The sequence below is a fragment of the Empidonax traillii genome, unplaced genomic scaffold (genome assembly GCF_003031625.1).
Source record: "Empidonax traillii isolate 1590-97213 ecotype Southwest subspecies unplaced genomic scaffold, ASM303162v1 scaffold187:size1931383, whole genome shotgun sequence".
Classification (NCBI taxonomy): domain Eukaryota; kingdom Metazoa; phylum Chordata; class Aves; order Passeriformes; family Tyrannidae; genus Empidonax; species Empidonax traillii.
In genome coordinates, this window is record NW_020955380.1 from 1,314,288 (window position 1) to 1,340,800 (window position 26,513).

At 49.5% G+C, this 26,513-nt stretch overlaps 1 protein-coding gene across 3 annotated transcripts in view; it reads right to left on the reverse strand.

Annotated features, from left to right (window-relative positions):
- Window positions 1–5,331: 5,331 nt before the first annotated feature.
- RBM6 (RNA binding motif protein 6) overlaps window positions 5,332–26,513 on the reverse strand; it is a 55,867-nt gene continuing 34,685 nt past the window's right edge. For 2 of the 3 annotated variants that reach the window (XM_027886427.1, XM_027886428.1), the window contains exons 7-23: window positions 19,811–19,885; window positions 18,221–18,281; window positions 17,556–17,624; window positions 16,629–16,880; window positions 15,986–16,146; window positions 15,197–15,294; window positions 14,679–14,721; window positions 14,060–14,120; window positions 13,003–13,094; window positions 12,167–12,337; window positions 11,166–11,255; window positions 10,700–10,789; window positions 9,815–10,087; window positions 9,164–9,238; window positions 8,511–8,608; window positions 7,168–7,279; window positions 5,332–5,619 (exon numbers count right to left, since the gene is read on the reverse strand). In XM_027886427.1, coding sequence (XP_027742228.1) covers window positions 5,494–5,619; window positions 7,168–7,279; window positions 8,511–8,608; window positions 9,164–9,238; window positions 9,815–10,087; window positions 10,700–10,789; window positions 11,166–11,255; window positions 12,167–12,337; window positions 13,003–13,094; window positions 14,060–14,120; window positions 14,679–14,721; window positions 15,197–15,294; window positions 15,986–16,146; window positions 16,629–16,880; window positions 17,556–17,624; window positions 18,221–18,281; window positions 19,811–19,885 — 1,947 coding nt within the window. In that variant the 3' untranslated portion in view covers window positions 5,332–5,493. The remainder of the gene's footprint in view (window positions 5,620–7,167; window positions 7,280–8,510; window positions 8,609–9,163; window positions 9,239–9,814; window positions 10,088–10,699; window positions 10,790–11,165; window positions 11,256–12,166; window positions 12,338–13,002; window positions 13,095–14,059; window positions 14,121–14,678; window positions 14,722–15,196; window positions 15,295–15,985; window positions 16,147–16,628; window positions 16,881–17,555; window positions 17,625–18,220; window positions 18,282–19,810; window positions 19,886–26,513) is intronic. The other variant, XM_027886429.1, reaches the window with a different exon arrangement.

Here is a 26,513-nt window from a genome sequence, read left to right on the forward strand (position 1 = left end):
CGTCTGGTCCGCCCCATTCATCTGCACACCACAATTGCCATCTAGCGGTGTGGGATTGGTGTGGCCGGAGCTGCCGGGCTTCCATGGGATCGTAGGGAAATATTCGGCTTTTCACCGGGATGCTTCATCCCTGCAGCTCGAGGCGCATCTCATGGAAGGGGATAGGAAAGCATCAGATGCAGCGCTCACGTTTTCCTTATCTTGTGAACTGGGAAGCCAAAGCACGGCAGGGTGGATGGGAGCAGAGGCTCACGGACACCATCCCACTGCTGTCACACAGCAGGGCTAGAAAGGAAAGCTCTGGTCCACAAGCAACTTCGGAGCAAAACGTGATGAAAAGGGAAATCTGTGAGGATTTGGGCTCCAGTGTACAAGCACAGTGTAGTGGGAGCAGACCCAGACATTTAAGGATCTGATGTATTAACTATACATTTCACCTTGAATCCTGTGTCCATTTCTGAGCCCCTCACTACAAGAAAGACATTGAGGTGCTGGAGTGTGTCCAGAGAAGGACAACAGAGCTGGGGAAGGGTCTGGAGCAGAAGTCTGATGAGGAGCAGCTGAGGGAGCTGGAGGGGCTCAGCCCAGAGAAGAGGAGGCTCAGGTGGGACCTTCTTACTCTCTGCAACTCCCTGACAGGATGGTGGAGTCAGGTGGGGGTCGAGCTCTGCTCCCAGGATACCAGCAACAGGACAAGAGGAAAGGGCCTCAAGTTGTGCCAGGGAAGACTTAGATTGGATATTAGAAAAAATTTCTTCACTGAAGGGGTTGTCAAGTACTGGAACAGGCAGACCAGGGAAGTGGTGGAGTCACCATCGATGGAGGGATTTAAAAACCATGCTGATATGGCACTTAGGGATGTGGTTTAATGGTGGGCTTGGCAATGTTAACAGTTGGACTCAATGATCTTAGAGGTCTTTTCCAATCTAAACTATTCTGTGATTTACAAGGTGTTTTTTAGCTCCAGACAGGCTCTGGGCTGATCCTGCAGCCTGAACGCCCATCAGTGGCTGGGGAGCATGAGGTGCATTCCTGGAGCATATTGGGGTTGGTTTCATCTGAAAGGAATCTGGTTGATTCTGTCCCAAGCCCGACCTCTGCAGAGCTGCTCCAGGACACAATCCAAAAGTGGGGAAAGTCATGAGATCAGTTTCAGAAGTGCACCCCAGAGCCAAATTAAGGCACTGGAGCAGGCACACCCCAACAGGACTTTAGGGAAGGGGACTTTCCTGTCTGCGCAAAAGACCTGCTTGGGCCTCCCCTGTGTCCCAGCAACAGGACCCAAGGGAGTTGCCTGAGACCCCGTTGAGGCTCTGGGTGTAACAGGAGTTATAGGCAGCTTTGTCACCAGCTTGTGGGTGGGACTGCACCGCCTGTACTGGGGTGACCCTGCTCCCACTGCCCCTCTGTGATGGGAATGCAAATCACCCTAATGTAGGCACTCCAGCTCCTCAGGCTGATCCTCTCCTTCCCTCCAGCTCAAGCCTGGCATGGCTCAGTGTGAAGCCCAGGGACGGGTGTCCTGCACTGGGTGTCCGCAGCAGCAGTGGGGTCTGTGAGGTGGTGGCTGGAACCACCTCCAGGGGAAAGCTCCAGGCTGTTATCCAGCCCTCTGCCATTTCTGGACCAGCCCATCCTTCCATTGTGTGGGACGGGGGACTCTGTCCCTGGGGGGTAATGCTCACGTTCCTGGCTTCCTTGCAGCATTCCCAAGTGCTCCCTAGGGAAGCAAGGTGCACTTTAACAGCTGGACAGGACTGGCCTCCTCCAGGCTGCAAAAGGGCTGAGCAGCACATGCACGGACCCAGCAGCAACTTGGCCAAACCATCCCGTTCAAAATGTGCTGGTGAAAGAGATCCACATGAAGTTTGGACAAGGGCTTGTGTCCGTGCTTATCTCGGCTATTCCAGGCACTGTGTGACTTACTATAGTGTCATTCATCTTCCTTTGAATCTTTGTGCTACTGAAAGGAAGTCCATGAAAGTGCAGCTTCACAGAGTTATACTTGGTGACATTTGAAAGCATAATGTCCCCAGTGCAGGAACAAAGAACAGAATGGTCTTTGTATGTATATGGATAAATAAGGAAATACAGAACCTACATTAAAATGGGGGCATGGTTTGAGCGACAACCCCCTCTGAACACTGAACTCCTGTTTCTTGAGTCTTAAAGCACTAAATGAGTAAAATTGTTCAACATACTCATCTGGTATCTTTCCATATCTATCTAGGGGTAGGTACATAAGTTTATTACTTTTCCATTTCAAATAAAGAGAAGGCTTATGGATTTGTTTGAAAGATATAAAAAAAAGTCGGCTAATTGCAATGTATTCACTCCTAAAGCTTCTACTGTAAAGTAGAACTTTCACTTAAGCTGTTCCCAGCTCATGTTCTGCTGGCTGGTGTCCTGTGCCTTCAGGGTGCCCTGACAGAGCTTTGCCTGTGTGCCAAGCCCAGCCATACCTGTGCAGGCGTGCAATGCCCCGACATCCAGCACAGCTGCACTTGAGATATTGGGAAAGAAAACCTCCTCTTTGGTTCCACTCTCAGTCCGTGGCTCCTGTTCCTTTCAAATAAAATCCTTTTAAACCCCTTGTTCTGCCTTTTCCTCTTCCTTGTACACACAGTTCTGTCCATACCAGCCTTAGTTGTGGCTGTGGATTGCCCCACTCCTCCTCCTGTGTAACATCTCCATGCAATCAACTGCTACAGCACAGGACTTACCCTGTGAGCTGCTCCAGTTCTCTTATCAGGACCTTCAAAAATAAAAATAAATTGTAACCTGGGCCATACCCCTCACCACAGGATGGCACACAAGGACACGTGCTGAACACAGCCACAGCACTAGCACAGTGGGGAATAATCTCTGAAATAAAAGCAAAAGCCTTATAAGATATAAAAGTAGTTGCAAACTCAGCTGTGGCTTTGTGTGACTATCCTGTAAAAAGTATAAAAGACACCAAAACCACCGCACCAAGGAGAAATAGTCAGGGTTTCTGCATCACCACCTACACTGCTGTTTTCCCAAGGGAATGTGACGTTTTTCTGGGTTGGTGCTTCTTTTTAATGCTTTTAGTCTCACTCTATTTATCTGTTCCAGCTCATTAATAACCTCGTTCCAGTCACCTCATCCCAGCCCCAGCAGAGGGCTGCTCCACACTCCCTGATCCTGGATATCCACATGGATGGATGCCGTGCCTACACAGACACGTACACAGAGTACATACACACACATCTTCAAGGGAATACACGGGAGCTCACACTGGGTTACATCAGGCAAGAGGAATTTGGAGGAATTAAGTCAATATCAATCCAGGGAATACCTTGATTTTCCATGGGCTGGCAGGGGGATAATCCCTACAGTCCGTGTGAGTGGTGTTCCCAAGCCACACACAGCACATCCCCGGAAATCCCACACTTCTGGGAGTAACACTGTGATGTTCCAACATCCCAAGACACAAGCAGTATTCCTGATTTCCCACAACCATTTACTATGAACCTCAAAATAACAGAAGCAAACACAAGTATTTCTATGATTCATATAAGTAACGTGAGGTAGATCTACCTCCACGGACAGAAAAAGGATTTCTCTTGACTGGAGACAGATACATCCTCCAATTAGCTATTTGTAATTATTTTTTTCCTCCTCGTTTCACAGCAGTCTGTTCCTGCTCCTCTTCTGTTCCTGACTTGAGCCCTGGCAATGGGCCTGCAAGGAAAGTGCTGTGTTGCCTCTCCTCTCACACACGCACATCACAGGCTAGAAGCAAGTGAGTGTATGGCTAAGCGAAGGAACATACATTATTTAGTGAGGTCCATCTGTCTAAGGGAAGCTGCTCTTACATTTATCAGGTTTATTATCTTCTAATTAATTACATATCATCAGTCGTTAACAGGCTTTCACCAAGATGCATGTACCCACTTAGCAGATTAATAAAATCAGAACGGGTTCCTGCATTTGATGGTTGCAAAGGCTCCTTCTGGTTGTCTTGGGAATGTTCTGTGGGTGCTCATTTTTGGCACACACAGGTGCCTGGCCCACCCAGGTGCAGCAGCTACGAATCTGCTCCCAGATTCCCCTCTTCCCTCATGACCCACTGAAAATGGTGTCCCATCACAGTCATACTTCTTCCTTCTTTGTGCACGGATAATTTCCAGACTTGAGAGCACAAGCTTGTTATGCCTGACCTGGTGCCACCATCTCTGCTCCCTGTTTGGGAGTTCATTCCCAGGAGCCCATCACCTTCCCCATCCTTCCCTCGCATGCCTGGGTCTCCAGGAAGACTGCAGGCACTCACACACACATACTCACCAGCACAGTGTCATACCCACCTCCACCATTCTGGGCCGTGGTGCCACGAGCGAGTCCTCCACACTGCTGTGGCACTGCCTGTGCCAGAGACAAGGAAATGCAGCCTGGACAGGTCTTCTGCTGGCTTTGGAAGTTGTCAGCTCTTGCAGGTGGCTCTTCACCTCCAAATCCCACTGCTTTCAGCTTCCACGTCTCCTACTTTGCCTCCTTTGGGGTATTTGGAAGCAGTGTCAGGCCCTGCTCTCTGCCAGGAGAGCAGAAAGGCAGAGGGAAGTACCAGCAGCCCCAGCACCACCCCCTGCTCGCCAGGCATGGGCTCTGCTCCCACCAGCCACTGCAATCAGCATCACCCTTATCCCTACAGGCCACAGTCAGCCTTGCCCCCCGTGGTCCCTGCTGTGCTCACACACAAACACACTTTCACTGTGCTCTGGCCCCACCACCACACGTTCCTGCTGACTGACTGCACCTCCCAGGGATGTGCCAGCAGCACTTGCTCGGCTTTTCCCCTGTTGAACACAGCCCCTGCCACCATGGGCCAGCATGGATATGTCCCCATGAGGGTACCCACACCCCTGCCATCAGATCCAGCCTGCCCCATGTGGAATGCTTTGCCCAGTTGGGCAGCCCAGACATTAATGACACGCAGCATTAGTGAGATCACCTTTAACCTTTCAGATCTTGCTATTAATTGAACCCCATTGACCTCACTAGCAGCCAGGATGAATCCCACACAGGTCATTCCTGCTCCTGAATTCCTCCCAGGCCTTGGGGCCATCCCAGCTCCCATCCTGACCCAGGAGTACACGGCACCAGGAGCGCCTGTCCCTGAGATGGCAGGGAACACACTGCAGGACAGTGGCACTGCTGGCAGGGCCTCCAAGCTGCCAAACCTGTCCCAGCCTCACTGACATGGCTTCAACTCCCAGGCACCTCATCAGCAGAGAGCAAAACACAGTGGGAATCCTCCAAAGCATCACACGCTTTTAAAACACATAATTTCAGCCACAAGACAAGCACTGACAAATTTTCAGTTTTATTAAAAAAATTCTAGCAGCAAAACCTGTAACAATTCAAAAAAACGAAACAAAACAAAAAAAAAGACCAAACCTTCAAAAAGAACATGACACAGAGAGAAGGAGACGAAGGTGGAGAGAGACTGGCTTGGGGTTCTTCCACTGTTTACTCCAGTTCCTTATAGCGGGCAAACATGACCCTCCGGACGGCGTCGCGGTAGGTCTCGTTCGACTGCCTCTTGGGGGGCTTCCCAGGGGCCCCCAGGCCAGGGCCCTTCCTCCGATTTTCTGCCTGCAAACAGACACACAGCGTTAATGATTTCTCCTCCAGTAAAGAAAAAGCTTCCCTTGGGCTGCTTCAAGGACTGCTGACTGCTCCCAGGAGGATCCGTGGGCGGAGGAGGAGCAAGTGCCCCGTGTTCCTCCAAAAGCTGTCTGGGAGAAACTGCAGGTCCTTTGTGGGCAACAAAAGCAGCCACAGCCAGCAAATGCCCGTTGAGAATCACACCCCAGGGATGGGCTGTGGGGATCAACAGGAGCATACGGCGGGGTGGCAGCCAAGCAGGCAGCGCCAGCAGCCGAGGCAGCCACGTGCCAGCCAGGATGGAAACCGAGCAAAGGAAAGCGCCGAAGAGAGCTGGGCTCCTGGGGAACTGTTTGTGGTTAGCCTGCATTGGCACAAGCTCAGCTGTTCTCTCTAACAGAGCTCCCATGGGCGCTGGTACCTCGCCTGGAATTTCAACCAGTGTTCAAGGACTGGTTTTTGCAGCCAGCGCCTGCATTATTCAGGAATACCTGCCTGGGGCTGGCCCAGGAGAGCAGGCCCAAGGCTGGAAGTTTCTCTCAAGTCCAAGTTACCTGAATACCAGAGATCTCATCAATAAGGCCAAGAGATTAAAGTCCTGTGGGGCTGAAGTGGGCACAAGGGTTTGTCTAACATGACTTGGAAGTGAAAGAAAAGCACAATCTCTAGGGCTCTTTTGGGAGGCCTTTCTAGGAACTGTAGGGGGGGCTGTGCTTTGCCACGAGCTCCCCACCCAGACAGGGAGCCCTGGTCGGAGTTCAGGCCTCCCAGAGCGCGTTGCTGGAGCTGGCCCTGCAACAAAGCCCGTTTTATGGGCACGGGAACTTCACCACGAGGACTCAGCAGCAGCTGGGGTCAGTTCCTGCTGTCTGCACTGAAGAGGGACTCTTGCCTCGTGTGTGTGGGCTCAAGCAAACACGCGTCACAAAGCCTCAAATATTTGCTTTAACAATATACTCGACTGCAAGCTGGAAGTCACACCATGAGCCGTGCTCCAAGCTGCCCTTACCTATCCCTGACATGCTTAGCTGATGGGACTGCTCCTCAGGCGACATGCCCTGGCATTACTTTCCAATGTCCAGAGTCTGCAACGGCAGTGAGAGCCTCACAAGAGCTAAGCAGAGCAGACAAAGAGCATGACATGCCCCGTGGCTTTGGCTACACTCACACCTCCTGAGGAGAGGTTCACCTTTTCCCCCACATCATGTGGCTGCAAAACACTGAGCTGGTGACCTGCTCAAACCCCAGCCTGGCTTCAGGCAGGTACTAATCAGATGCTCACATCCTTCCTGATCTACTGTTGTTCTGTTTCCAACACCTCCAGATCTATATAAATTCCAACCTAGTTCTGCAGCCAACATACTTGCAGCCCCTCCCAGCCTGCAAAGTTCATCAGTGCACACATATTATTCCAGCAAGAGGGTGCCGAGACCTGCAGCCTGCCTCTTGCTCTGGCTGGGAACTTCCTCCAGCTGTTGTGGGAGACATTATGGGTTGCAGGACAATAGTGTGCTTTGAAAGGAAGGGAAGACTCACCTCCATTGGTGATGCTGTGCCCTGCTGGCTGTGGCCAAAGCCCTTCTTCCACCCCGGAGACTGCACCATTCGGTTCCCTTTGTTGTTACTGTCAATCCTTGGATCAAAGTCACTGCAAAAGAGAGAGAATCAATTGTCCAATCTTGCAATGCTTCAAACACATGCCAGGGATTTTTAGCTCTGCTAATAGAACCTTCATTGACATTCCAACCTCTCATGAGGGATTTCCAAGCTTCTTGCCAGAAGCACACCGCCTAAGGAAACCACCGCAGTGGACTCTGTGTGAAGGGCTCACACACCTTTGACTGCAAAATTTCTTGTCCCACCTCAGGGGGAAATACATCAGGGCACAGGAAATGAGCTCAGGTTCCAAAATATTTACAGTACAAGCCAGCCAGCAGCGTTCTGTGCTTGTATTCCTTAATTAGAATTTTAGCAATAGCAAGAAAGTGAAGTCTAATCCCTGCTGCTCTGTTAGATCTATCTTTTCTCTCAGTGCTGTGGTCAGGGAGTTCAACAGATGCAGTGTTAACTCGGACACCCTTTCTCCCACCTGGTCATTACTCATCCAAAACCATTAACCAAAACCCGCAGTTTTGAAGACCTCTCAGCATAAAAATAGCTTCCTTCAGACAAGTTCTACTTTCTGGCTGCTGATGACACTGCACACAAACTGCTTTAGTTTACCCAAAGCTATTCCAGGAAAACAGGGAAGAGAAGATGCGGATTTTTAAACTGCAAGACACGGAGGAAAGGTCTCTTTCTGAGGTGCTGTACCAGAAGGGAACAGGCACATAACCAGTTTTGTCTTCAACACATGCCTGGCCCTTCCTCAGCCCACTGGAACACGCGAGCTCGCAGCAGGCAGGTCTGTCGCGAGCTCCGCACAGCACGCACTTTCTTCCTCCACCTACTCTGAATGAGATGGAAACAGCTCCCAGCGTTCCTCTGAGTCAGTGAACAGATGAAACACAGCTTTGCTCTTTCTTTCAATGGCTAGATGCCAGGACAGGAGGACAGCAAGTGCCTTAAGGACGAGGTGGATGGGAACAGGCTGCATTCTGCTCTCTGTGCCTGGCCAGGCACACTCAACTCCCCATCTCGCCCCTCCAGCACCAGACAGCTTATCTCTGCTTTTCCCTAAACCCTCATGTCCATCTTTGGCCTCCTCCGGCCCTCTCTGAGATGTCCTGCAGCACAACAGGCTCAAAGTTTGGGGAAGTCTGTCTGACATTCTGTCTGTTACTTTGCAGCCCTACCCCACTGGCCTTGGCATGCCAGCAGCACACACCCCATCCCAGCATCAGCTTCCCCAAGGAAATCTAACCAAGAGCAACCATTACCTCTCTGAATCTCGGTCATATCTGAGCCGTTTCCTCTCTGGTGAATCCATCTGCTGGAATTTCTCTCTCCGGTCATTTCCTTTGTCTTTATGTCTCCCCTTCACAAGAGAAAAAACAAAGTAAGAACAGGACCTATGAAAGATTCAACACTGCAGGAGAAAGCTCTGCAGACAGATCTCATCTCATCCTCAGCTGGCTGGAAGGTTGTTCTGGGGACCCACAAACACTGAATGCATCACAGTCCACTCACTCTGTCCTGATGGCACCTGTTGGGCTGACTCAGACCTGTGGCTGCAGCCTTCCAGCTATGGCACCAGGAGCAGCTCTGTGACATTCCAAACAATGGACAAGCACAGCTCTCCCATCTCTGGCCAGGCAGCAGCAGCACATACACCACACCAGTTTAGATGGAAATTTGGATCCCATTTAGCCCAGAGCCCTGGCTTGCAGAACCACACTCAAGACCCTTCTGGGAGAAGGGAGACAAGCTCTTAGAAGCCACAGCACTACCAACAGGTCCCAGTGCAGAGTGAGCCCACAGTTCACTCACTGAAAGGCTGCAGATACGGTGTGTAAGTGGAGGGTCCACCTGGGACCACCATCCCCTCAGTGCAAAAGCACAAGCAGCAGTCTGCCCACCACAGCAGACCCACCTCACGCTCTCTCTTCTCCAAATACGCCAGTTCCTGCTCAGATCGTTTGATCTTCATATGAATCTCTAGGTTTTGCTGGAAGGAGGAAAACAGAAGCCAGTGTCAAGCAGAGAACACAAGCTGTCAGGGTCATCTGCTCCACCCGTAAGGAGCACAGGTAAAGCAGCATGTTCTTGCACTTGCACTAGACCAGGCACAGCAGCCTCTCTTGCAGCCCAGACTATCTGCTCCCCCACAGAGGCTTGGAGTGCTTCCTCCTGCAGAAAGGAAGGCAACCAGTCTTATTTTAACCAGTACGCAGTTTGGCCCTCCTAGAAGCAAGAGCTCAAAAGCAGCCCAGAACATGGGGAGGCATGTGCCAAGTCCTTACTTCTCTCACACTTGTGTGTGCCAGCACCCCACTCTCCCCAAGCCTCAGCTATCTCACTACAGCTTACAAAGTCACACCTTGATGTTACAGCACTCCCATGGCAGGAACAAGCAGCTCACACAATGCTTTGAACAGAGCTTCAGGGGAACTTTGCCTGCTACTGTGCCTAATTCAGCACAGCTCTTCCCACCCAACCGCTGCATTTTGCCTGCAGATCACAAAGCCATCAAGGTAAAAGCAGCTTGCAGCACACCCCCCCCCCACCCACTGCTCCCCCATACCTTGTGCAGGTTGGAAAGCTGCTGGTGCTTGATGAGCACTTCCTTGTTGGGAAACTGCCTCCTGCACAGCAGGCAGGCCAGCTTGTTCCAGTCGGTGAGCTTGTCGTCGCTGGCCTTGGCCTTCCGTGGCTGCTCCTCGCGCTGTGCTGGTGGGTGGGTGGGAGGTGGCAGCCACTGAGCCTGGGACTGCTCCTCCTCTTCCTCCTCCTCTTCATTGTCGCTGTCTCCTCCATACTCTCCCAGAAGTCCTATCAGAGGGTTCACCACCTTGGGCTGAGGGAATCGGCAGAAAAGCATGACAGTTTGTAGCATCAAGCCTGCCCGGCCACGCGGGGCTTTGCCTCCCCAGTCAACCTCCCTGGGACTGCTGTCTCTGTTCCAGCCCAGGAGGGAGAGAGCAGCTTCCCAGCAGGGCAGGTAGAGAATGCAGAGAAGCTGGCTGGCTTTGCATTCACACCACAGGGTGGAAGGCCTTCTGTTCTCTAGACAGGCCATGCTTTGGTGCCAGGCTTTCCCAACCTGCCACACACCTGAGCACCAGAAGCCAACTGAGGCAGCAGCTACTTGGCAGGGAGCTGCTGTCAGTCACTTCCTCCAGCAATGGAGGTCAGTGAGGTTTGCCTTTCCTCAGCCCAGAGGTGGCTGGAAGAGTTTTTTGCTTGAGGACTGGTTGAGTAAAGAGACCCTGTTTAAATGCAGGTATCAAATTTCCCCATGCTAGAAGACTACAAACAGAGTCAGAGCTATAAAACAAACTGCCTTCACCATTCCATCCCCAGTGCTCCCACCTCTGTCACTCAGGGTCAAAGCCAGGCTGTGGTAAGCCTCACTAGTCCTGTCCCCAGGTTCAAACAAGGCAAAACACAATCCTCTGGAGTCACTTACTGGGGCTGCACTCTCTTCCTTTTTCACAGAAGGAGGTAAAGGTTTTTTAAAGACGTTTTCTGCAGGGAACTTCTCCTCTCCAGTCTCAGTCTGAAACAGTCAAGATAAAGTGTTGAGACCACCATGGACTCAGTGCACACAATAGCTAAACACTATTCAAACAGGCCTCAGAGGACACCAGGCATTTGGCAGAAACGAAATGGTGGTTGTGGTGGGAGACATTTGCATTCTGTGGAATCCACAGCTCTCCTGAAGCTATGCCCAGAGAACACCAGAGACTGCAGACACTCAGCACTGCAACAGGATGAGCCTGTGATGCTCACCTGTGTGCTCAGCAGCACAAAGAGCAGGCCTCACATTTACACACTTCACAGAGAAGCAACAGAAGCCCTGGACAGGCTCCAGCTTAGCAGTTCATGAGCTATTCACACTTGACCAGGAAGACAAGTGCCATGCAACATCTCACCAGGCCTGAGCTCTCGTCCTTCTTCACAGAGGGAGGCAATGGCTTTTTGAAGACGTCTTCTGCAAAGAACCTCTCCTCTCCAGGCTCATTCTGAAAAACACAAGACTGGGTATTAGGCCGGCAGCAGCACAGGGGTCAAAGAGTGCACAGTGCAGCCAGGAAGCCACTTCTGAGCACCCACAGAGAAACAGGCAGGGAAATATGATGGAAGGATTTGTACTGGAGGTGCTTTTACCCTCCATTCAGACAGGACCACGTTTCTCCTAGGTTAGTGATCCTGAAAGCCTCCATACTAGATGAGACTTCTTGGCTGGCTTGGTACCAGTCTCGGGGACAATTGCACCCCGCAGGTCAAAGCTGCCCAGGACTAGTCATGCCAGAGCACACCCAGACCAAGAGGTAAGGAAGAACAAAGTTTCTGCATTGGTGGTAGATCACTTCCACCCACTCTCCTGGCATTCCTGAGGCACTGTGAGTACCATAGCCCTGCCTGTGCTCAAACACCACTCTGAGCAGCTACTCTCAACCAGCAGCTCTTCCCACTTGGGGACACAATGTTTGTTCAGTGGGAGCAGCACTGCCCTAGGACTGGGGGATAGAAACTGCAGTTAGGGGAGAGCTGAGCCTCCATTATCATCTGACTTGATATGTTTCAATGTCTCTGCTAGCTTTTGTAGTCCCTGTTACAATAGCTGGGTGCTTTCAGCGGTGTGAGGGAAATGTGTGTCTCGGTTACCTGGACGTGTCTCAATCCTTTACCATAAGGAAGGGATGAGAAGCCCTGGATTTAATGTCACAAGAGAAAAATTTCAGGAAGTTACTCCCACCTGGCTGGACAACAACCACATTCCTAGCCAGCTAGTGATTCCCTGTATTTCACTGTCTTCTCTCACTGTCCCTCCCCTCCTGAATCCTCCGATTAATCTCTATTTTCTAACCTCTCATGACCTCAGCCTCCTGGCCTCAGCTCCCTGACCATTCTGATGCCTGGAGGGATTTACCTTAGCAGAAGTACTTTTCCCTTTGTCCTTTTTGTCCCTGTTGTCCCTGCTGTGTGGCTCCCTCCTTTCATTTGTCCGTTCTTGGCTCCCGTGCCGCCGCCTCCTGCTCTCTGTCGGGGGCGAGCAGGATTCTCGGGATGAGGAGGATTCTCGGTCTATCGTGACTTCCCTCTGAAAGAGGCATTTGCAGCAGACTTAGCCAAAACCCTGCAATTTTCTTATTGGGCTTCTTGTCCTTACTGGGCTGGGGATACCAGCCCACTAAGAAGGGACTGCAGAGGGAAAAGGCTTCAGAACTTTGCTGGGGGGCAAGACAGGTCATCAGAGCACTGCCCTGCTTGCCCCCAAAAAAGACATCTCTCGGATCATGAAAACAAGATGATAGTCCCAGAGAACCTATGCTGATGGCTCTTTTTTGGCATCCTCATAACTATTGCTGGCTGGGGTGGAGAAGCAAAGACACCACAGATGAAAACAGAGCTGTGCTGTGCATCTTTTATTACAGTCACATGTCTTCAGTAAAATTTAGCAATGATGCTCTGCTTATAAGTCTATTCAAGGAAGAGCAGACCAAAAACCTCTCAAAGGCAGGGTTTCAGAGGTCAAAGAGATGGCTACAGCTGCTTCAACACAGAGCTATAATGGGTTCCTAGCCTCTCATTAAGTTGATATTTTTCAATGATATTTTTCCCTTTCATATAGGTCAAAGGACGGAGTGAAAAAAACAAAGCTGCCTCTATACTGCCCTATCTTCAGGATCTAGATGCAAAATCTTTCCAGAGAAGGGCTGTTTGTAAGAACATATTGCACATAAAGCTTCCTTCCCACACACTCACCTGAGTCCTGGGGTCATAGTATGTCCCAGCTATGGGATCATAGTAATTCCCAGTTTCAGGATCATAAATATATGTAGACACATCCGATGGTGCTGGAGAGAGAGAGACAAGAGTTAGCACCAGTACTGCAAAGACAGAACTTGCCTTTTAGAAAGACAAAAGCATGAGCAAATATGACACTGGCAAAAGGATCAAGGGTGGGAAAGAAGGATTTTTTCCCTCCTGGCAAGAGAGCTATGAGTATCTTCACATCACTTGACCTACATCTTCTTTTCTTTAAAGACTAAGAAGGGTAATAAGTTTTCACAATTCTTCTGGTTTAGGACTCTGGCAAAACTGTCCACATCAAAGTAGATTTACAGAGGCTGTGCTGAGATCACCAGACCACAACATTTCGCCGGACAAAGACATGAAATTCAGTAATTTCCCTAAGAATGGGGTAATGAGTACCAGGCTCTGTATCCACCCACCCCTGTGAACAAGAAAGAGCTGTTCTCTCTCAAACAGTCTCCTGTTTGAAGTGATGACACTCCCCACATCCCTTCCACCCCGTGGGTGCATGAAAGCTCCAGAGAAGAAAGGGGAGCGAACTGTTTCGACAGGAAAAGCCAAAGGCCTTAAGGGTAGTAGGCCCACAATGTCAGGAATGCTCTTCATTTCCCAAGTGTTCTTGGACAGAGCTCAGCAATGTTACATATAAGTTCGTAAAACAATCAGGAGTGCTCTTCCAGCTACTGGCACTGCTGCATCAAGTGTATTTTCTTCCGTCTCCGCTAGTAACTGCCAGGCTGATTTTATCCCATCAGTTTTCCACAACAAGGAAAAACAGGCAAGTTTCCTTTATCTGCATGTAGTTTCGCACAGTGAGAGTAGAGAGAAACACATCATCAGATAGGAAAATGTGACTAAACAAAGTTGGCAAAGGAACTCAGAAGTGGGTGTAGCAAACAAACCTACTCTTAGCCTTTAAAAATATTTTTGGGCTGATTTCTACATGTCAGTGCCCTTTTAAGGAAGAAAAGTCTCCACAGTAGGAGTGAAGCAGAGTTTAACTTACACTGTGCTCTGGTGCGTCGCTGCGATTCGCCACCCCTCCTGTCCCTCATGCCCCTTCTGCCCTGGAGTAAGTGAACAACACAAACAGATAAGAGACTCTTTGACAAACATCATATTGCTTCTCCTCCCTCTCAGAGGCCCAAAGTTCAGCAGAATGGCTCATTTAGCTACCCTAAATAGAGCACAAGCAGACACAGCTTTTCATGTACAGAGCAATGGACAGTGTTGCAAAGCACAAGATCTCTGCAGCCTCCATAAGAGGTGCTCATAGCAATCCACATGGAAGCCTCCAGCCCATTCAGTATGGGAAGAGCTCTGTAGTCTAGGACTGAGCACTCCAGGAGCTGAGATCACTCATCAATTAAATCACTCTGTAAAGCGTGGTGGGTAACCCAGCCCGAACTTCCTCCAGCAGCACCTGCATTCTAATTTCACTTCCACACATGATAAACACAGTGTGAGGGGCAGAGCAGCAGTGAGAGCACGTAATGAGCATTATCACCCCATCAAACCTGCTAAACTTTCAGCAGCCCAGAGGGAAAAAACCCAACACAGCCTGGCCTGTCGCCCCAAGCGTTCCCCACCTTTCAGTGACCCACAGGGAAGCTGTGCAGACCTACCGGGCCATAGTAGGAATTGTCACCGTGCTCCCCATAGTCATTCCTGTTGGGATAAAGGTTGCAGGTCAATGTCAATTTGGCTTCACATTAATCTCAGTACACTCAAAATGACAGCAGGACAAATAAAGGCAGAAAGACCATCTTTGCTGGCCACATTTCGGATTGTGTCCATCCCAGGAGACAGACTTGGCAGATCACTGTCTCTCCACAACAGTTATGACCCCACTCTGCTGTATCCACGAAGATGAATCTCTCCAAATGCTTTTTAAAAAGCTGAACGCATTAATTCCTTCAGTATGGGATTTGATGGCTTGACAACAGCAATATGCAGTATGATCACTTATCCCATACTGCTCAATCACAAGCTCTGATGTCTTCACTTCTTCAACACATTTTTAGGGTGTAGGAACATCTGTGCTAATTCCCGTGCCAAACTTTAGGCACCTGGTCTGACAACACAGTTCTAGCCTTGCAGCACATTATACAAAGGACAGTCCCACTGCCTCATCTGTCTGTACCTTCTTCTTCCTGTAGCAAGATTCACTTCCAACGTACGCCCGTCAATGCAGATGGGGGGATCCAGGTTCTGCAGTATCTTTAGCAACCTCAGCGCCTCCTGTAAAAGGAAAGGAGAATGTCACTTTCATGAGAAGGAAACCAGCCCATCTTCCAAATCCAGCCTGCCTGAAAGGAATGCTTTGTGCTTAGTAGGACAAGAAACACAACACTAAGTATTAGTCTAAACGTCAGTGAAGGGTATTTAGGATGCGATAAAAGGGGCAAATGCGTTGTGAGGTTCTCTGCTTGTCCTATGACCACTTTCAGCAGCCAGTTAGGGACTTGCATCCTCCTAGGGCTGCTTTGGCTGCTGTTGTTCCAAGGAGTTTTGGTGAACATCCTCTGGAACAATGCCAAAGCACTGCTATGGAGGTCTGGGAGCCAAAAAATACGATCCCTCCAACATGAACTGTGTGTTAATTGAGATTCTTGCCTTCTGCAAACGGAAACAATTGAATTCAAGTTCCCTGCAAACAAAATATCTCTGTAAGAGGTGTTTAAGTTTAGGAGGGTCTATTGAAAAAATGCACTGAGACAAGAAACACAGTGTCACAGCTTGTGACAACAGGCAGTCTTTGACTCCTAAAGCCAGAGAGCAACAACTGTACCTGGCCAGACAAGCAGAAGAGGACTCACTCCAGGACAGTTGCCTCCCAAGCACCGTGATTTCTCGTATTCCTGTGCTTTCCCTACTTCTACAGATTTCAGATGCCAACAGGGGGAGCATGTGAAAGTAAGAAGCTACTTACAGCATGCGACTCCAGCTCGATGAAGCCGTAGGTCTGCCCCATCCGCCCGGCCTTGTTCTTCATGATGCGCACGCTGGACGTGGAGAGCCGCACGTAGGGCGCCAGCAGCCCCACGATCACCTCGGGGGGCGTGAAGCGAGTGATGCGCTTCAGCATGATTGCTGGGAAAGCACATGGAGGGAGGTGGCCCGGAAAGTAAAAAAACAGGGGAAAAAAATATAATTTAGAACTAAGTTTATTGTGACTAAACCCACTCAAAGCAACAGCACGGCTTCTCTGGAAGCCGTTGCTTTTTTTTCTCTCCACTTTGCAAGATGCTCAGAGCACCAACTCCAATAGCTGACCTTTCCTTCTCAGAAAACAGAGCAGAAAATAGCCCATCCTCAGAGCTCAGGGTAACCCCTGGCCAAAGAGACTTTTGAAGCTGCTAAGTTAACTGCACCATCCTAAAGCCAGCTCAACCTGAATTAATCTTCCTAAAGGCAATTTGTCAGCACCTTTGGAGCTGGACAGCCCACCATTCCTTGATGCCATGGATTTGCACAACACAGAAACAGCCTCCAGAGGTTTTAGTGAAATGCTGCCCTTTCTGCAGATGGAGTGCAAGCAAGAGGAATCCAGAATTGGGCTTTGTGCCACTCACTTCTGCTTCCTCCACCATCCGGTGGTGTGGCTTCCTCCCCTTCCCTCTGAGAAGGCGGCTCCTGGTGCCGGTCCATGTCCCTCCTCTTCTCCTGTGAGGGTCGCCGCTCTCTCCCTTCATCTCTCTTCCTTGGCTCCTGTTCCTGAGGCTGACACTCCTGCTGTGGAGCAGGAACCGAGGGCTGCAGAGGCTGCTTTGGAGATCCTGGTTGACCTGACAATTCTTGCTCAGGTGTTTCAAGCTTTGTCTCTGCTATTAGAGAGGAGGAACGAAATGTTTTCACATAGAGTGTGAAGCACTTCATAATATAATCATGGATTTTATCTGGTGCCTACTGACCACAGATATAATGTGGAAACACCCTGCCCCCCAGTCTACCTATGCAATACAGAGAAGATAAATTCCATCAAGCTTCTGTGCTTGAACGCCTCTGAACCACCTGGCTTCACTGCAAAAGAGATCCCGACCCAAGCTTCTAACACTGCTGGAAAGGGAAGCCAAAGCTGTGAGGCTGCAAAGTCAGACATCACCAGCCCTGCACCTGCTGCTGAAGCCTCTTCCCACAGAGAGAAAGAAATGGGAGTGCAAAACTTGGCACAGTGAAGCTTCCCTCTTCAGTGTCCCCCCCAGAGCATCTCCCTGCTCTCATTCTGCTCAGGCGGTGGGCAGCGTGGCAGAACACACAGTGATTTTGCACATAACTGTTTGGAAAGCTGCAACACTGCCTCACTTGGCTGCCAGCACAGCTCACCTTGGACAGGCCTGCACTCATTTGTCTGCAGTTTGTAGCGTGCAGAGTTTTGGCTACAGAACCTCAAGTAAAATTTGCATATGCCACCAGTTTTGCACCTGCAGCTGCAAAAACTGCCCATGCAAGTCACACAGGCGTGAGCACAACCCTGGAGATGGGGAGGGCAATTGTCTTACTGAATTCTTGCTCAGTCGATGGGTCCTCTCCCTCAGCACCACCTCTGGACTCTGGGCCTGCTCTGCTCCCTGAAAGAGAGGCACATTGAAGTCCATTTCACAGCCATCAGTCACAAAGCATGCCAGAACTCACACAAAGCTGCAGTAACCACTGCATATGCCTAGAGAGTTGTTTTGTTTCACCCAGTCCTAGAGAGGCTACCTTATTACACCTTTTCCCAACCACGAAAAGCAGGTCAGCAAGAAGCACGCACCACCATCTGTCTTCACAGCAGCTTAAAGGCTCTGTCTAATTTGCTCCTTGGCAGTTTCATTACAACCCACAGTTGTGTTGGGTCAGCTGTGTGGATTTTGCTTTCACAATGCTGATGGAGGAGCCACAGCACACAGAAAATTCCTTCACCAAAAGGGTGGTCAAGCACTGGAACAGGCTGCACTGAGACACCTCTCCACCAAGCCTCACAGGAACAGAGAACTAGCAGCAACCCATCCACATGTAACATCTTTAGCATGGACAGGCAAAAAGGGTCTGAATGAAGCAAAACTAATAATCCTCCTACACGGTCCACCAAGAGGGACGCCACAGGGAAGCCAGAAGAAAAACTTACTTGCTAAGGCAGATGAAACTTTTAACTGACGAGGCACTTAGGACTAGATATACTCACCATCCCTTGGGAGCTTGCAATAGGAGCAGGAAGATCTGTAGCCCACAGTGCACACCTTACACTGCAATGGAAGATGGACAGCATGAGGAAGTCATGTTTTGGAGCCAGTGGGTACAACCTACTCCAGAATGACAGGCTGTGCCATGCTTTCAGAAAGTAACAGCCATGGAAAAGTTACAGCAAGAGGCTGAGACAGGATGGATAATGGCAGCAGGAGCCTTGGCTGGAATGGCAGGGAAATGTTCACATGACTCATAACTGGGATTGCCTTGGGAACAGGGTTTTCACACAACCACTGAGCACAGATTTATTCACTAGTCCTTGACATGGGATCCTTCCTCTTCTCAAGTGACACTGGACCAAAAGCTCCCTGCTAGGCACCATGTCGATTCAAAGGATCAAAAGTTACTTTGGTGTTCTCTAACATCAACTTGCACCTCAAGCAGTGACAAAGTCCTTATCTGAGCTAAACTGTCGATACTGATGTAATTTGGACAGTCAGTGTACATACAAGAGGCTGGACATGCTTGGATGGTTATCCCACCCAGAGCCATCACGGAGAGAGCCAAGTGCCCCATCTTCACAGCTCTCTCTGAACACAGCATTCCTAACTTCTTCCTTAACCTTTTGTAAATGCATTGCTCCTCTTTCATACTAATTTTTTTCCTGTAACTGAAGTCTTGTAAATGCTCTGGGGCACAAGGAAGCTCCTTCAGGCCATGGTTATGCACAGCAGCAGTGGGGACATACACTGCAGCCACCTCTCAGTGCACTGAAAGCTGTTTGAAACCACTGCCTGAAACTTCTGTCTCTACTTCATCTCTGGAGCACTGCAAGCAGAGATGAGGTGGTGAGCAACAGCTCTGCTGGCAGCTGTGTGGACCCAGTTAGCCTGGATGAGGCTCTCTGTAGCCCATAGTGATCCATGATTGAGGTGGGAGTCTAATTAGAACCAATCCCTTCCTGCCCTGCTGCAACCTCTCGGTCTGCAGTCAGTGGGAATGCAGGCAGCAGCCCTGCCCTTTCTCTGGCAATCACCCCCAGCCTGCTGCAGCCCAAAGTTCCTGTTCTGGGAGAACCTTGGAGAGGGCAGAAACTCTGCTTTCCCAGAAATGGGCCCGTTCCAGCCTGTACTAACTGCTGCCTGGACTTGGATCCATTTCCAAGCTTCCCTCCCCGCTTCACTTACTACACTCAGAGCTGCATCACAGGTTCCTGCATGAGGCAGAGGGTGGTTACACACACGAACCAGAGTGAAAGTTCCATTCCGTTTGCCGGAATCTGTCTCATTGTGGTTTTTAAGGAGAAAGGATCCACACACTATTTTCCTCACATGTTAAAAGGGAATCACCACAGAGGGATGAAGCTGTTCTGTGCATAAAACCCCGTACCAGAACAATGTGCACTCAGAGCTGGGACCAAAACCAAGGAAGAGAAAAGCACAGCTTAGAAGAGGCAAGAGCTTTAGAACAGGTATTCATTTTCCTGAGAGATCTTCAGCCACCCAGCAAGTATCTAACACTCCTCTGAGCTGCCACTGCCATGAGTGCCAGCAGGGGAAGTACAACACAGCTCTAAGCTCATACTTACACGTTTGCAGCGCCAAAACTCTGGGCACGGAGTGTATTCAAGGGTCACTTCTTTGCCACCGATGGAAAGAGTTCCCTGTTGAGACAAGGGGGTACATGACGAACGTGCCCAGCACACGCAGATCACTCAGAGGCAAAGAAAGGGGTTAAGGCTCTGGTTCCTAAAGGCTTCACAAGTAAAACAGGGTGAAAGGGGGAGGAATTCTCCCGGTTCAGTCAGCTGGAGCTTTGCCATGGAAGTGGGAGGGAAAACAGCCTGTGCCCTGCTCTAGCACAGGGCTACAAAGCTGTGTCGGCTCCAGAGGAACCAGGCAGGAGAGGCCACCTCCCAGGAAGAGCAGAGACGAGTAACCAGAGTGGGAAAACGCTTTAACCTGCTTTTGTCCACGTGCTGGCAAGGGGCAGCCGCGCAGCCTCCCTCACACCAGCCACCACAAGGCTGGCCTCAAGGCAGCTACTCGAGGAGAAACATGAGATAAAATGCTAGTGAGGTGAGAGAATTTTCATACTTGGGTTAGTCTTCATGTCCCTCATGAAAACACGGCTTTCCTTCACAGAAATATGCCAGCACATGACAAGGAGGCTGGTCCTGCAGCCAGTCCTTCGTGGGGGTGGCCTCAAGCACCTGAGCAGCACCAGAGGGACTCTACTGTCCACAAAGACACACTGCTTCCAGATCCACACATGATGCTTTGGAGAGGTGTCAGGAGCCCAACAAACCCACTAGCTTTGCTGAAATGCAGATGATGATTTAATGAAGTGAAATGAAGGTGCATGTTCCCCAGCTCCTGCCTGGAGCAGCCCACCAAAGCAGCGAGCAGCAGGGATTCCTGGTGGTTCTCACCTGCTGTGGACAACAGACCACACCTGGGCATGCAGGATGCAGACTGAGTAGCAGATGCAGGGAGCCATGAGACATCTCCTGTCACTGGAGGCACTGCCAGACCACGCAGCCCGTACTGCCCAAAACCACAATGAGACTTGGTGTCAATAACGAGATCCACACCCAGGTCTCCCAAGTGTCAGGATAGCAGCTGCTGGATGGTACAGGTGGATGTCAGGGAGCTGTAAATGGCCCCCAGGTATTTTGGGGACCTCTGGTGAGTCAGAAGCTTCCCAGGTACTCTGACCCAGTAGCCTCATCACACAACAGCCCCCAGCGCAAATCATGAACTTGTTTTCTCAAGTTCCCAGAGTCATTATTCAGAAGTCACGATACACCCATGCATGAATTGCTCCGCAGAACGTGAGGGAGATGCAAGGGAATATGTAAAGTGGGAGTGAAAAGTTCATGGGAGGGAATCACTGAGTGGCAAGTACAACAATCCTTTAACTCCTACAAAAGAACACAGTAGAGAAAATTGGAGACCAAAGACGCTGCCTTGTGAGGTGGGGTTCCACACCCTGCCCTCCCCACATCCTGCCTTTTATGGACCAAATCCATCCTTTCCTACCAGGTCTATATGCCTTGAACACTTTGGGGGGTTCCTTTTTGCCACCCAGCTGCCCAAGCACTGCTTTCCAGCACAGATATGCCTTTGCCTGACAGAAGCTGAGCTGTTCCTGTACCTTGCTGAAGTCTGGTGCGTGCACCCAGAGCACAGTGCTGCATCCTTGGAGAATCCACAGCGTGGAGCACTGCCCACTTCACATGCCTGTGAGAGGGTTTGTACCTTCTCTAAGGCACATGAGGAAACACAACTGAGAAAGAGAAGTGAAAATGAAGGCTGTTCCACCAGGACTGTGGGTCCCTCTGAGGTGGACACGCTCCCTCTCCCAGGCAGGGCACCCATCACATCCCATCACACATTCAAGAGACGGGCAGTGCCGAGAGCAGGCTGGAATCCTGCGTGTGCCTCAGGACCCACCAAGCAGAGGCAGGGAGAGAAGGCAGGGTGCACATCCTCACAAGCAGAGCTGCAGCTGTGAGCCCAGGGAAGCCCTTGGGAACAGCAGCTCCTCAGCAGGCAGCTGCAGCCCTGCCTATAGCCCAGGAAACAAGGAAGCTCAGAGATCACCTCCTCTGGTGGGGCAATCATCCGTCCCACAGCTTCCTCCTTCTACCAGCCATCGAGGACAAACTTGCCAGAAAGCCTCAAGATTATTTTTGGGTTTATGGAAAATGGTACTTAAGTGCATGTGGTGCTGGTCCCTTCTGCAAATTCCGTTCTTGGAGGCTGCAGAAAGTGTCACTTGCATAATTACTCCCTAATTTCCCCAACACCCTGCTGATTGCCTGCTCACTTTTCCAGCATGCTCTCTCTCACTGATTTCTTCTTGATAAAGTAATTTTCAAGGTTGCAATCATCATTTAACCCTCAAAAGTGAGTCCTTCATTTAGGACATATGTTGTCAGGATTCAGTGACTTTAAATTCCTCATTTCCCCATTTTGTTACTAGATTCCATCTCAAATATTTTCAGAACCTTTATTTCCCCTAGTGCCTGTCACTGCTATTCTTTTTCATCTAGATCTTCCTTTACTCCACAAAATGTTTTGGATAATACTCTTAAATTTCAGTTCACCACTTTCAAACGAGCAGATCTTGGTGAAATCACAAAGATTTTCTAAAAATTTCAGGGATCGGTGGTGGGGGGGAAAAATAAAGGTAAGCCCAAGGTATGCCACATGTACTGTCTGGTATTGAGACTGAAACAATCTCTTTCATATTCACTCATTTTATCCTGGACCTCTCTGCCCATTAATCCTCCTGGATTTTTAACATCCTGTACTTCGGAGCAGCTTGGGTTTTTCTTTCTAAATCAGAATGCTACAGAAATGTCTCTCTGGTCCTCCCAGTCAGGAACCTCCCCCTCAAAACTAGCAGTAAACACAGAGTTGACTCACCAGCAAAGGGTTTAAAAGGCAGCACAGCTCTGCAGTACTAGCACAGAGAGCTCTCAGCCATGGAAATGCCCAGATTTCCAAGGGCACGGGCAGATTCGACTGTTTTCTGAATTGCCAAATTCATCAAAACAGAGCATAAGGACTTCACTGCTGGGAGCAATGATTTTTGCTACTGTTTGATACCTTCCAAACACAGCTATACATGTTCTTTTGCTTAGAGGTCTGTTGGTGATGCAGTACTGGATTCCAGTCTAAGTGATACAACTCAGTCCCAGCCATTTCAGCTACTAAAAAAATCAGCCCTATGGCAAAGTATGTAAATATTACTGTCAGCAGGCTGATCCACAGAGCAATCCCACCATGAGGTGGTTCTAGAGAGCAGTGCCACCACAAAACCACAAAGCCTGTTTGCAGAAAGCACACACAGGGCACAGCCACGTCTCAAAGCTCTTCACTGAGCAGGGACAAACCCACAGGAACTGGATACTTTTAGAGAGGGAAAGAAAGGGGAAAATCCCTTAGCCGTGACATCCACAGGTGATGAAATCCATCCAAAAGCACTTTAGAGACTGTGTCAGCAGGGCACAGGGCTTTGCCAACAAAACTCCAGTTTTAACTGGAGCAGTTTCCAAGCTTTTTTGTCCCCAAAAGAAGCATTAAAGAATACCAGAATAGGATCTAAAGGGTGAAGGTAAGTCTAAAGAAAAAAGCCAGACCACACTCCTAGCACACATCATGCCCACTCATAAGGTTGGTTTTAGCTCACCTCTAGTTTAACCTGTTTGCAATCACACTGCTCTGCACAGAGCCCAGCTGACTCACTGCTGAGCACTCTGATCCTGCTTCCTAAGGAAGCACAGGAGTTACTGCCAGGGCCAGGAGACAGCCTGCTGCAGGTCAGGCACTGCACGAGCTTCAGCTGCTTGTCTGTCAATTAGCATTTACAGTTGGCACGCTGAGATTTTTCATGCTTGTTGACAGCCTCCTAATGATGATAACTGGGGGCTGGGGAGGGGGAGAACTTGCCAAAAAAGTATCTCTTTGCTCTCAAGACTGAGATGACAGAATACAAATCATCAGTGTCAAAGCTTTTGCTAACTGTTTCTCTAAAAAAAAATTAGAGCATCCAAGAGTGACCTAGAAAACTGGAAACATGGAGGGAGAGCTTTCGGAGCACAGCCAGTCAGCTCCTCAAATAAAACAAGGCTTCTGCTTTAATTGAATCTGTCCAAACATTAAAACCTTCAGTAAAATCTCACTTTGGAGCCTCTGAACAATGAGCTGACAGCTCTCCAAGTATTCCACCTCACAGGTCATGCTCCAGCAGCTACCGCAGGGACTGTGACACTGCGGAGATGTGGATGCAGCATCCAACACCACTGTGGAGGAATGTACTCCAGCTCGTCCAGTGGAAAGGGAACAGCATGACACCATCCCTGCTCACAGGGAAGGCCAGGGGTACCTGACTCAGTGGAACCGCAGCTGTCAGTCTCAGCTTTACCGATGACACACCTGGGGTGGCACAGGTCATTTTGGGAACAGAACCAAGGCTCAGCTACAGAGCCCCCAAATCCACAAGGATTGGCAAACTAAACTTTTCTTCTTGGCTACAACCACAGAGCAGAAACCAAGGCAGTGCAGGAGGTGCCTGCACCACAAGTGAACCGTCCTCAAACCTCCTCCAGAAGCTGGCTCATGGACAAAAGCAAACACCCCTTCAGCTAATTATTTCCTTATATTGTTCACGGTCTGATTAAATGGAAAATATCCGTGCCATGAACTGAAGGGTTTGGGTCTCCTTCTCACTGAGTAATAACGAAGTTGGAAAACTGACATTGTTGAACATGTTAAAAATTAACTGGAAATATCCTTTGCAAACACATAAAAAACTGCGTACAGAGCTCATGACAAAAGAATGCTTACAGGCTGCACAGCAAAGCAGCCACATTAAAATACCAGAACTAACCTTGTTTACTTGATGTTAATTCAGCCCTCTTACGCATATTTACTATAATTAGGACGGTTACTAAAAAATCAGTATGCATCCATCATTTAAAAATTATTTAAACCGATTAACAACTAGGATTTATTGCCTTGGGGATGCTCAGACAGTACCGCAGGAGGCAGTCTGGGAATGCAGAGGGAGCCCACGGTCCCAGCAGTACTTCCCAGAACAAAAAGCTCTCACCATCCTCAGGGTATATTCCAGTCCTGGCCTCCAAATGCCCTGGATGGCACAGCACAGGGAGACAGGCAGCTGACAGCACAAAGTTGGGTTATCTAACTGGAACTGCAAATCAGAATGTTTTCAGGTTCTGCTCCTATTTGAGTATGGATTATAAATGCAAATTCAACAACCCCCAACTGCCACACAATGTAAGTTATGTAATGGCATCCTATTCCACTGGCTTGGCTCTCAACTCCCTGCAGGGGCTGGATGGAAGCTGGCAGGGAGAGCACAAGGCTCTCTCCCTTGAGGTATTTATCTCCAAATTAGGCAGGAAGGTGGGGTCAAACACCAAAGGTCTCTTCCCCTGATGCTCATGGGATTGAGGAGGCAGCACCTTCCTGGGATGGAGCAGAGGGCCAACACCTGGGAGAAAAAGAGTCCAGCTGGTTGTATTTCAAAACAAGATCATCTCAGCCACAGACACTGGCTTCTCATCCCGTTTTTTCCATATGCTGGAGTTTTTATCTCCAAACTCATCCGCAGCTGCTGTACAAGGGACTCAACTCTACAGAGCAACAGGCAGTACATCTGCTTACCTCTGACAAAAAGCAGATGAGAAAAGCTGTGAACCCACAAACCACAATCCATCTGTAATTAAACATTTAGAAAACGGAGCGTGACATGGGGAGCTGAAGAAACAAGAGCCATCCAGCCTGCTGCAGGGTACTGCAGCAATCTGGCATTTCCTACAGGAACACTAACTACAGGCAAATTCCTCATGTACTGGGATTTTCCCCAAGGCTCTCATCCCCCTTCTCCACCTGCCTAAGCATTTGCAGGTCAGGGATTTCTTTTTATTGGCCTGATCTTAGCAGTGTCCAGTACTCTACTGCTGAGTGGCTGACAGCCAAGGCAGAAGACTCAAGATTTACAGGGGGAAAGGATGGTTGGACAAGTGGTGGATCCCCGAGGAATTGTTACATTACCAAATGGATCCAAACAACCTTGCTCTGTGTTATTATTAGAGATTTCTATCAAAGACTTTACACTGAGATGACAACTGACAACATAAACCTTGTGTTAGTGGTCACCCAGAAAGTGGGATATTTGGCTCCTGGGCACTGGCGATGCCACGGAGCTGAAAGCGTGTGGCATCACCTTGGAGCACGTAGCAGTAAGGCATTTATTGCATCAGAGATACCATGCCATCCAGCAAGTCAGGGCTCGTGGTCTTCAAGGTCAGGGGAGGCCTGAGACTGGGAACCCATCCATCCTGAGCTGACAGAACAAGGCTTCAGGCACACCGCTGATGGACACGTGAAATAAAACCGGCACTGCCGCAGAACTCAGGCATTAGGAGGATAACTTGGAGAGTCCGACAGATTTGGTAGCTAAACGTAACAGATTAAGATGCTATATAAGGATTATTTTATCCCAGATAGCTCTCAGCACCTCTTTTTCAAACTCTTTTTATTCAAAACCCATTACCTACTTGCACTGGGACAATCCACTGCGACACACAAGTTTCCACTTCTGCTTGCTCCCTCCTCAGGCCTCCCTTCCTGCCTGGTTATCCAGGCCATTTGTCCTTTAGCAGAAGGTGCCAGTCTGCATCCTTTAAGTACCTTATTTCCACAGACACCCCAGCTAGCCTGCTGAGACACCTACAGTTTTCTTCCTACGATTTC